This window comes from Alligator sinensis, unplaced genomic scaffold (assembly GCF_000455745.1).
Source record: "Alligator sinensis unplaced genomic scaffold, ASM45574v1 scaffold150_1, whole genome shotgun sequence".
NCBI classification, from domain to species: Eukaryota; Metazoa; Chordata; order Crocodylia; family Alligatoridae; genus Alligator; species Alligator sinensis.
In genome coordinates this window covers 5,408,392-5,420,828 of record NW_005841840.1, presented here as the reverse complement: position 1 = coordinate 5,420,828, position 12,437 = coordinate 5,408,392, and the positions used below count along the sequence as shown (strand labels likewise).

The window sequence follows — 12,437 nt, the reverse complement described above, 5'->3', positions numbered from 1 at the left end:
GGATCCAGATGTGGTGGCAGTAGGAGCAGTGGAAGAAGGGATTAATGCAACCACTGCTTTCCTCCCACTGCCGATACAAATGCACAACCAGTCCCCCTGCCCTATATTTGGGTAAGAAGCTCCATCCCCATATTCCTTGCCTCTTCTACCAGCCTCAAACACCACACCATATAGTTTCATGGGTGGTAAGTCTGGTATCCCTAGTGTAACCAGTTCTTAAAATGTGTGTGCACTATAGTATATATTCCAGTAAATCATACAATCCTGATGGAGAGACAGAAGATCTACCACACCCCTTGTTACAAGCAGAAGTGCCAGACTATGCAAGAGAAGATTTGATTTTTCATATACATAAACTTTGGAACTTGCATACCTTCAATTAGATTTCTAACCCCATGTTTTTGGGACCTAAAATATAAAGTGCCTAGTTTTCAGGCATGCTGAGCAATACACACTCCCACTGGAATCCATAGATTTACACCTGTATTTTATAAATTCATAGAATTATCTTCTCTTACTATTTAAATATTCAGACCAGAGCTCAGAAGCCTTTTGCTGGCAGAAGTCTCCTTTGCCCCACAGCAGCCAGCTACAGATTCCCAACCTCTGTGCACTGAGAGTAAGTACAGACATTCAGGGGCTTTAGGGTGAGGTTAAATCAATTCAAAATGGCTGCCCAATATCAGGTAAGTCAGGATGGGGGAGCTGGTGGGGGACTTAGAGGTCCACCAAGGGATGAGGGGGGGGGGAGATGCGACTCCTGAGGGGTGGGGGGCAGGCAAGACCCACGGGTGGCATGGGCAGGGTTGGCGTGACCCCCCCACCCTTCCCTCCACCCAACAAGATTTACTTACTCAGCTCCAGTAGCAGCAAATGCTAATAAAAGCAATGGCACTCCGAGCATCTTGTCGTAGGATAAGGGTTGAAAGGGCTGGCTGGTTGGGGGAGGCAAAAAATAGCCCAGAGGGTGGGGTGTGAAAAGAGTGAAAAAGAGCAGCCCAGGTCTGAAGCCAGTGGTTGGATTTTCCTGGCTGCACAGGGAAAGTATACAAAAGTTCCATGCGCTGGTTTGACCTAAATCAAGTAAGTTTGATACAATTTTATCTTAAACCAGGTTCTGTGATTTTTAAACCAGTTTGTGTGCATGGCCCTTCTGTACAGTTACAGGTTTAAACTCGTTGCTGGTCATTGGGTCTTCAAGTATAAAGTCAGCACTGGGACAAGCTAAGTTTAGCGTGGGTGGCCATTTTGAACCTGTTTTAGCATCCCCAAATGTCTGAATTTAGCCTGAGGGAAGCACACATGCAGTAGAGCAGCAAGCTCCAAAACAGAGGGGAGAGCTGTGGAGGGTACTAGAGGCATGGACACTGGGGGCCAAATGTGGCCAATGGGTCATAAGTTGTTGATCCCTGATTTAAAGTAATCACTCAAAACCGTAGACAACAGAAGAATATATGCCTCCAAAATGTCCTCATAACATAAATCCTTGAATGGCCAGCCACTTTGGAAGTGCAGGGCTTACCTTGAAACAACCCCTGCCCTAGCTCCTCAAAAAAGAAAAACTATCAATTTAAGAATTGTCTTAGCTTACATAAGTAGAATAGCAAGGTGTTGATTTCTTTCTCTTTAGAAAAAAGGAACTCTCTTTCATTCCAGACCACAATGTTTCATGTCTTACATTACAAGGTTTTGCAATTAAGGAGAAAAACATTTCTCTGCTCCTGAAAAACAAGAAAAGGAACCAATATGTCTGTTGCCCAAAAATCCCAAAAATTCTACATATATAAACAATGTCACATTTCCAAAGCACGTAGATTTCTTAAGTTCAGCAAACAGACTGTCTGTACTGCATTTACATAGAGCCATGTTCATTCATCATTTTCAAGTCTAATTACCAAGCCATTTCCCTTTTGGCAACCTGTAATGGCCAGAAGAATTAGGGTTTAAATGGTAGGATACCAAGGAATAACAAATACCCATAATTCTTTGCAGCTGCACAATTTGTTAGAGACTTAAGTTTTGAAAGGGGAAGGGATTACTTAGAAGCAAACATTCCTTCTTGCACACTGCTGTATCTGGAACTGTCATGTAGGCCTGGCCTTAATACAATCTTCTGCAAACAGTCATAAAATCAACTTTCAGAAACCAAGAGGGGGAAAAAAACCAAACAAAATCTATAAGGTAACGGAACCTAACGTTAGTCAGAACCACAGAATGACAGAAAATATCTACTACATCAGCTGGTTTGCTACTCCGCCAATGCAGGACTGCCCCTTGTTGTACATTAACTTGTAGTCTGTCCAATTTTGTTCAAAATGGGCAAAGCAATAACCTGACACTGCTTCTACCATATGCTAGTTCAAAGCACAGTAGATCTTCCTATCAAAAACAGTTTTCCTTGGTGTGAACAGAAATTTTCCCTTTCTTTTCCTATTTTAATTCCTTCTGCTGATGATAACTGTTCATAACTCCTCAGTACTTCCTCCCTATCATTATTTACAGGCTTTACATATTTGTAGACTGATTTCCTCTCCTTTACATTTACTTATGAATACATCTTAAAAACAAATTCTTTCCTTAGGACTCAATCCATCTGACAAAGAAGTTCTTTAATTTATCAATATGGTTTGGATAAAGAATATTCCAGGGAGGGGTAAGCATGTAGCCCAGCAGATATGAAACATTTCTTGATCAATGACCTCACATGCTTTTCTGAACACAGCACAGTTTACATTTATCTTCCCCTATTGCCCTGCTAAACACATATGCAATATCTTTTTTAGCCATCCTTAAGTCTTTTTTGCCTCACTGATTTCCAAATTTCTCCTTCCTACTGATTTCTCCTTACATTATTTTTCCCCCAGATGTTTAGGATTAATTTATTTTCAAATTATATCACATTATGACATATTCAAACACATTTCTAATCTTTGCATGTTATTCCCATTTCTTCCCTGATGTTCACAACTCCTCCAAATTTATTACCACCAGTAAATTGAAAAAAATGTGCAGTTGATTTCTTCTAGACCCTGTAATACGCTACAATTTGGTACTATGCCATCTATCGCTTCCTGTTGCTTATGGTCCCTTTGCCAAGTCTGAATTGTGAATTACTTCATTTTTTCTAACTAATGACTTAATAACAGAGACATACAAATACAGCATAATAACCAACAAAACTCCTGAATTTATTTGCCAACTATACCTTGGTGGCCCTTGAAAACATGCCACTTTAACAAGCATTAGTTCAGGTTCCCCTGGTGCTTTCATCATTCCCTTCTGATTCCTTACATTAGCTATAGAATTCAACTGAATTATTAATGTATCTAAATGAAATATTTATCTGATTATTCAAAACAATCTTTTAAAGGCCACTTAATAGTTTAGTATATTTTTTCATGTGTTTTTCATTTATTACTGTATACTATAAAAGTACGCTTGCTCTTAAGTATATTTTTTAAGTTAATCCAACTTTACTAAGTGGATATATCTAAACCGTTTTGTTGTAATATTACACCATGAATCAGAATTACCATAGGGAGGAGTGTTGGGTTATGTATTCAAACAAGGATTAACAATGTGCAAATTAGTGAGACAGTGACAATGCAGTACTATGGATATTAATTTAATGTCTCCACTTATACTAAACAGACTGTTTAGTGGCCTCCATGAAAAACTAGAACCTAAGAATTTCTAAAACTAAATCCCAGCTTTTCTTGCATCAGTCAAGTCAGTCTCTACTTCAATTGCACCCCCTCCACTCCATATAAGTATTAGTTAATTGTAAGTATTATAAGCATTATAATTATATTATAAGTATAAGTTAATTATGTTTACAAACTGTTTTGAGGATTAAAAGTACAATACAAATACTAAATACTAATCTGTTTGTATATACTTATTTTAAATTAGGCATAGAACTACACAGCTTAACAGTTTACAACGCCGTTTGTGTACTATGTGTATGAAAATACACTGCTGATGCAGATATGTCATCCAAGCATCAGAATAGGTTGCCTGACTGCAAAACCTTGAAATATAGCTCATGATATACAGATGAAAATGTAATAAATTGCAATCAGAACTAAAGAGGAAGAAAAAGTCCTACAAAATTCGTACCAGAGTGTTTTGTCTTGCCAAGACAGAGAAAACCTCTTCAATCTACCAAGGGAACAGGGAGACAATATAAACAGGTGTTTCCTTGAAAAGTTTGGTATGGCTAGTAATAGTACAGGAAATGGATCTCCAGAGGCTGCAAATCGTTAGCATCTCTAATGCATTTGGAAATTCCTACTGTGCAAAATCAGCCTGTAAAAACAGGTCATTTCTAATAAGTGCCTTGTCTGGTTTCCTCCACCGTTTAATTTCAGATGAATTTTATGAGAACTCTGCTACATATTTCACCTCCCATCTGGTTCAGATTTGACAATGAAATATTTGTGTGTCCCACCCTGTTCTTTTTTAAAGCTCCAAAAACAGATGTCTCCAGCAGGTCATACTACATTCTTGAGCAAGCTGTGCCAGGGCTATTTTTCCCCCCTCCAGGTAAGGTGAAGTCGGGTTATTTATCCCCTAAAAAGAATATAGAAAGCCCCAGTGCCTGAAGGCATAGAACTAAAAGGCTAGTTGAAAACCCACTGTGCTTTCTTCTTCAAAAAAGTTTCATCTAGATGAAGCAGTATGTTAACATGTTAAACATGTTAACAATTCCACCATGGATAGATTTTTTATTTTGGCTCAATTCCAAGACAAATTTTTGTAAAGTCTATTGTGATAAGCAGGTTGGTGGTTCTATAGCTATAGTTCAGTACTGTTCAACCATGTGTGCATATTTTGTACTTAAAAAAATTATTTTCTGAGTGGAAATCTTGTATTTCTGTCAACTTTTGCTGTCTCAGTGGAAAATAATTTATTGCCTATACTTGTAAGCAGAGAGCTTGCCGCCTTGCTGCTACTGTAGTTTTCCCACAAACCCTTTTTTCAACCCCAGACCTCCACTGCTGCCAGAATCCCATCCCTGGACTCATGGCCACCTGACCCTATGCCAACTATAGATCCATCTCCATAGTGGGTACCCCCATGCCTCATCCTGGATCTGACCTGAGAGGAGCCCTGCAGTCCAGATCTGACTCAGGGTCCTAGGTATGTCTGATACCCCTGAATTACAACAAGAAGTAAAAACTGCTATCCTTGTATAGCACAGCATTAGGCTTCTAGAGCCTTTTTGCTTTTGTGTAATTAGGGCAAAGCAAGATGTTATGAAATGATTGTTATATGTAGGGTCAGACCGGTGGGCTATCTAGCTCATATCCTGTCTCCAACACTGACAGCAGTAGAAGCTTGAGAGAAAGAGCATATATTCATGGCATATCTAATGTAATCCACCCTGTTACACCCTCCCTAGCCTCAACCATCATTGGTTCAGAGATGTCAGAGGATACATCCCCAACCCTTCAATTTAACAGCTATCAATGGACCTATGCTCCGTGGATCTAATCCAGTGATTTTCAATCTTCCTAGACTCAAGGCACCCCTGGATAAACACCCCTTAGGAAATGCTAGCTCTTAAATTTTCGCAGTTTTTTTGGCTACAGAAAAAATTAATAGATCAGTTTTTCTGTTACAAAGAACTAAGGCCAGAGCCATGGATTTCTATCTGGGTTTATTTTGTGAATCAGGTTTGTAAACCTAACAATGCTAACACTGTGTGGCACCCTGCAACACCCCTGAAAGGATCTCAAAGCATCCCAGAGTGCTATGACACCTTGGTTGAGAATCACCAGTCTAATTCTTTGTCTAGGCTCTTTTCAAACCTAGTTATACTATCCACCTCTACAGCCTTATATCTTTTCATCTTAGGCATTAAGGACATAAATGCTTCCAAATAAGTAATTAGGTCTCAATTCAGCAGAGTGCTTCAATACATATTTTGGATAGTCCCACTGACTGCAATGTCACTCTAGTAGAATTACTCCAAGGCTTAAATTTAGGCACATGCTCAAGTGCTTTGCATGATCAAGGCCTTCAAATGGTGCAGTGCAAATTCTGAGAAAAACAGACTTCAACAACAGGAACTCACCATAAAGTCAGACATAAGCAGTGGAAAAGAATAGTTAATAAATAGCATTTAGTCCAAGTTTGTCATTGCAGAGGATTAAAGGTCATGGACCTCATCTGCTGGCTTAGATTAATGATGTGAGAAAGGAAGAAGCTGCCACCTTACCCTCAGATGCCAAGTGGGACATGCTAGACTGAGGTCATTAATACCATCCTTCCCCTTGTAAAAAGAATACACTTAATATAGATTTCTAGATAAAGACAAAAAACTTGGAATCGCCGAAAAACATAAGCAGTTATTTATCAGAACAGAATGAACATTCAACATTTTTGTAACAATTATCCTTACCTCCCTCTTTCAACTGCCAAGGCATCTATTTCATCAAAGAAAAGAATAGAGGGAGCCACAGCTCTGGCTTTCCTGAAGATCTAGAAAAACAACAACACAAGTAAGGGGAAGAGAGGCATAATTGCTAGAATAGTGTTTGGTATTCAAACAACCCAATATATATCTTTTAAAATTAGACTTAATCTGGAGCTCAAAATTACATGTATAAAATCAGAAGCAACTGCCATCATAAGTCACATTAAAAAGAAAAATCCTAATTTTAAATAAAAAGAGCAAAAAACCCCAAAACTAAACAAAAACAACCCCTCTCTTTCTTGTGAAAATCTATGACTGAAGTAAGATTTTCTGTTAAATGCTTAGGCTTTACCAGACATAGTATTAGTGAAATTGCTGCTAAGACACAATACACCTCCACTCTCAACATGCGTCTTACCTCTCTCACTGCTCGCTCAGATTCACCAACATATTTATTCATCAGTTCAGGTCCCTGCACAACGATAAAAAAAAGGGCTTTTAAAAAGTTCAATCTGTTATGCAACGCTGTGAGTGCATCTAATGTGAAATTAAGGCAACACAAACTCCAGTGTCTACACATGCACCCATGACAGCAGCAGTTTGAGCCACACACAGCAGCCTCTGGCTGGCAGCAGGCTTGGAGCGTCAGCCCTGGGCTCTGGGTGGTGGTGTCAGGCAGTGGAGGGGCTAGCTAGGGCACAAGAGTGCTAAAGTGCAAAGTTTCAAGTTTCATAGTTGCATAGTAGCTAGGGTCAGGAGGGACCTGAACAGATCATCTAGCCTGACCCCCTGCCACAGGCAGGAATGAATGCTGGGTTCACAAGACCCCAGACAGCTGATCATCCTACCTCCTCTTGAATTTGCCCAAGGTAGGAGCGAGGACCACTTCCCTGGGAAGTTGGTTCCAGATTTTGGCCACCCTAACTGTAAAATATTGCCTTCTGATCTCTAACCTAAACCTACTCTCCATCAGCTTATTACCGTTGTTCCTTGTCACCCCAGGTGGTGCTGGGGAGAAAAGGGCTCTACCTATTTGCTATTGATCTCCCCTGATGAGTTTGTAGGCAGCCACCAGGTTGTGCAACAGACAGCCCCTATCACCCTCGTCACCATCTACATTGTCATGACCCAAAGGCAGGATTTTGTGTGTGCTTCAGCACCAGAATTATCCCTGCCAGGTTACAACTTCATTGCACGGGAGAGTTTCCTATTGCAGAGGAGAACCCCGGTGCAGGGACGAGTTTCCCGCCTCTTTGCAGCTTCTTTTGCAGGGTGCATTGCTCAAGTTGCAAGAGAAATGCATGGTGCAAAAGAGTTCCCGCCACCCGTATGCAAATTAGTTCCCCGCTATTGGCTAGCTTTAAATTATTTCCCCCTGGCCGCTCACCGTTTGGGGCTAACAATTGGCCTGTTAGCCGTATAAGAGGCTTGAGCAGTTTCCGCCCAAGCCGAAGAGGACTCCACATCCATCTCGTGGGGACTCTGGATACACGACAGGGTAATAGAGACCCTGTGTGAGATTCAGAGGAGCTTGGCGACCTGATCCATCGCCCACCTCTTCCCGTCTTCGAGCGGAAAGAATTTATAAGACGTATCTACGAGTCCGATTTTGGTGTCGCGCTCACCCAGAGCATCCGGAGCTCTGTTCCGTGGAGCTTAGCAAACTCCACGTGACCGTCCGTGTTGTCTGTGTCTGTAACCGCAACTCAAGCAAGTTTTCCAGCCTACACCACTACCATCTCTGGTGTAAGTAAAACAATCTTTAAATCTACCGTTAAGCGTCTGTGCCTAATTCCAGCTCATCGCCCTCCCTCTCCGATCCAGCGTGCCCGGGCTGCTGGCCACAGCCCGCGTGCAGCACGGAAAAGGGCCCGGGTAGCTCCCGGCCCGCACATACATGTGCGTTTTATCGCACTTAATTACTCTGCTGTAAGACAGTCCTGTCACCAACTGTACTATCTTACAGCAAAGTTAATTAATTTACTGTGCCTCTAATAATGACATGTGTAGACAGTGACACTTTACTGTGGGGCTAATTAGTCAACTCAGCAGTAAAGTACACATATAGATGCATCCTGTGTGTGTACATGACAAACCACCACTTACTAAAGTTTTACACATTTGTTTGCAGATTCACCTTCTCTGCATACTAAATCTCCTTCCACTTGTCACATTATTTTGGGTACACATGCTAGAGCATTTGCAGGGTAAGATATACAGATGCTCATTCCCATTAAGAAGCTAGGCATTTTACATAAATACAATGACTCCTATATACTATTTTTATGAGAAATAAGTGATTTTAAAAACAATTAAAGTTTAGTTTTTTGGAAGCTGCTAGATGGATAACCACGTAAGAGACTCAATTCAGCAGAACAGCATTTGCACACATGCACAAATTGGCCCCTATTCATCATTAAGTATGCATTTAAAGTTAACCTTGTACCTAAGTGCTTTGCTGAATCAAAGATGGCTTGCCAAGTCAGAGAACAGAAAAGAAGTTGCCATTCAATGCCCCACTAAACACACCTGAAATACATCCTAGAAATTCTGTTCCCGGTGAGACTATTTCAGTATACAAATTCTTTCTTCCATGACCTCTCTGTTGAGGCTGCCAAGTAAGACTTTTACTGACAACTACAATAGAGCTTTTTCAAACTGAAAGTCCTGTCCACTAAGAACTGAGCTAAGACCACAAAGTCAGTGTTCAGGTCTTTAACAAATACTTACCATTATGAAAATAAATCAATGAGGAACAATTGCTGCTTCCTAGGTTTTGCCAGATGTTGTAAGAACTTGATAGTTAAAAATGATGCTTCTTATTACTGTTCCAGGACAGGCCCATTAAGTAACTGATGTCAAGCCGATTTACTTCAACAAGCTACAATCAATACCTTCTAATGACAAGTTGCTGTCATACGTGAACCAAGTCAGTGGCTTCAGTCCATTTTCTAGTGAACACATATCCACATCACAATTCCCCAATCACACATGGCATCCTTCTCAACAAAGCATCTATGGACGTAACAGGCTTGAAAAGTTAATTACCTTTTGTGCCTAAATGCTATGAGTGCCTTCAGGCTATGCTTGAAGCAGAGTAGAAGGGCAGTATGAAGTAGCTTTGCTTTAAAATGATTGTTCTCTAATATTATCTTGCAGAAAGATGCGTTTTATGTCTTTATACTGAGAGAACAGATGATAAATTCTCTCTGAACAGAACCATCAGGAATTAGTATGTATAATAATAAAAGATCCTTGTGTCCATTAATATAAGAATTTTCTACTACAAATATGACAAATTGCTTGTCTAGTCTTCCCTTCCATGCTTTTCCAGTTTGTGGCAACATTTACTGCACTAGCCATAGACTGAAGTTGGCACTAAAGTTGAAAGAGCGAAGGGACTTAATGCCTGTGCACAAAGACAGGAACAGACTCCCTAACAAAATGAAGTAACACTGGTAGATCTAAAAGGTGCAGTTTATGGTAGTGTAATTTCTGAAAATAGTTGATGATCAGTAGTGTAACTAGGGGTGGATCAGAACAGACACAAGGGTGCTGGAATTGTTGTGTTTGGGGGCTGTGCTTGGCAGGGAAGGAGTGAGGCTGATGAAGAGATTCTGCCCCTGCTCCCCATGGTGGGAGTCTCTGATGTCTCGGTGAGCTGCCCCCACAACCTCCATTCTCCTGTGCTCAGCACAATCCTGCCCCAGCCCTCATCCAGCTCTGCCAAGGGTGCTGCAATAGCTAGACACACCTGTTTTGTGACACAAAAGAGGCAGGGAAGCAAATGCAGAAGTCAGACCTAATGTGTCATATACAGACTGCGAGTGTGTGCGACAGCAAGCAAAAGAGCACAAGTGAACAAGAAGGGCAGCATGGATCATGGAAGTAGGAAATGGGAATCATACAATGATGATTACTTGCTCCCCTCTCCTTCTACTCCCTTCATTAAATGATGGCTGCTTTAAACACAAATTAACATATCATCAGTAAGCTCTGCAGGATTTCAAAGGGTAGGAAATTTGATACTGCAAAATACCTGCATAAAAACATAATTTTCCAGTCACATAATTGATAAAGAGCTCACAATGTGTCTATCCTGGAGACAAGGAGGGAGGGGAGAATCCCAAGAACAAAAAGGCCTTTTCCCTACTTATTGTAAACACCAAACTTGAGGAGCATGTAGCAGAACAGACCTGTAGCTCAAAAGAGACAGCACCCAGCTGCTCCAGCTCCCAGACATTCATCATGTCCACTGCAGATGAGGAATCTGATAGCACAGGTCTAAAAATCCTTGAGTAACAGTTTTCCTTCTGCTTTGGCTTTTTGTTAAATCAAAATGATAAAATGAGAAAGTTGAGCAGATGTCATCTGAATAACCGGGTTTTTTTTTAGAAGAAGTTTTAGAGGGCAGAGATGGGACGAGAGCCTGTAAATGTAATGTCAAGCTTTCACACATTCATTCAAATCAAAAGTTTCACTCAAGTCAATAGGGCCAATCACATCACTGTTTTAGTTTACATTTTTCCTCTGAGGAAAAAAAGTATTTTAAAACAAAAGTTTCTTTGCACTCTGGTCTACAATAGGATTTCACATGCTTACAGCCTTTTTTAAACAAAGTGCCAAAAAAATTACTTGCAACAACCTCAAAGCAACTCTTTTAAAATGTGTCCCACAAAGGGAAATATATTTCAAGGTGTGCTTTGTTAATAGTCTACTTTGACATTTAATTTGTTTTTCCTTCCCCCCCACCCTTCAAATATTAATACCAGATGGAAGTGATAGGTCCATCTACACATTAACAGTGCATTTTTGTGTGGATTTTTAAGCAAGTTAATCAACATACACCCACAATTTGCCGCTCAAAAACAGTTTTGACTTCACAAACAAGATTTTCATCACAAAAATCAGGAAACTCTGCTGTTATACACTATGATGGGAAGTCTAGAATAGCATCACAAACAGAAGGAGAGGATGCTAGTATAAGCATCACCTAACAAACGGCTAAATCCACACCATGAAAACTGGACTTTTATCAAAATTGAGTGTACGTACTTGCCATGAGTCAGCCCTAGCCTGATCTCTGTCTCCCATTATTTGTAAGTGCAAGAGAAGGAGCATTTGGTCCTATGTTGGCTAGGATTGTTAAGACCTCTCTTGGAGACTGTCAGCTTTCCTCCAACAAGCAGTCATTCAAACATTTATCACAAGTCACCTGTTGATATAAATTGGTCAGAAGTTTCAATATCACTGACCACAGGTTTTATTAACACCTAGTAGAGTTTAGTGATTTAATCTCTAGAAAGTTACGTTCTGTTTTCCCCAAGTCATCTTCCCTATCGTGTTCAGTGAAGAAACAGAACGTGCCCGTTCCAAACAGTGATCCAGGGAATTCTAAAAGATTTGCAGGAAGCCTTTTCCAGGTCAAGTAGAAGGCAGGGTCAATTTGCACCTTTAGACTAATCAAAGTAGATGACAGAGTACAAGCTTTCGTGAGCTTTAGCTCCCTTCAACAGATACTGTAAAAGGACGTGTAGAACAAAGAGTGCAAGGAGAAAAAAATCAAATATCCTCAAACTATTGTTTTTTCAGCCTCAGGAGAGTCGACAGTTACTACGTTTGCTCTGTTTGAACATTCCATCTTCACGGGGGGTTGGGGGAGGGGCAGGGAAAAGATAAATCCTTGCATTTAAAACATGATTAGGATTAGATCTTGGAAGATTAATGGCACAAAAGATAAAACCTCCTCATGCATGCTACAACAAGAGATAAGCCTGTATATGCACACTTATAATGAGTGTTTGAAGGAGGTTTTAAACTGCAAGAACAACACCTGGCATCCTTGAAATACAAAACATAGTAATTTTCTTAATTAAAAATATCAATATTTTAGAGCCTCTTAGGGAATTTCCCACCTAAAGGTATCAGGGTAATTAACTTGCCACCAATATGAAATTTAGTGGTAATAAATGTCTCCTTTACACATCTAATTTTGATAATTAAGAAAGCAAAATAC

General features: G+C 40.3%; 1 protein-coding gene across 5 annotated transcripts in view; it reads right to left on the bottom strand.

Moving 5' to 3' along the window:
- Positions 1-12,437, bottom strand: part of SPATA5 (spermatogenesis associated 5) — a 328,502-nt gene that overhangs the window by 229,480 nt on the left and 86,585 nt on the right. For all 5 annotated transcript variants that reach the window (XM_025204774.1, XM_025204765.1, XM_025204785.1 and 2 more), the window contains 2 exons: positions 6,840-6,893; positions 6,407-6,486 (listed from right to left, as the gene is read on the bottom strand). In XM_025204774.1, coding sequence (XP_025060559.1) covers positions 6,407-6,486; positions 6,840-6,893 — 134 coding nt within the window. The remainder of the gene's footprint in view (positions 1-6,406; positions 6,487-6,839; positions 6,894-12,437) is intronic.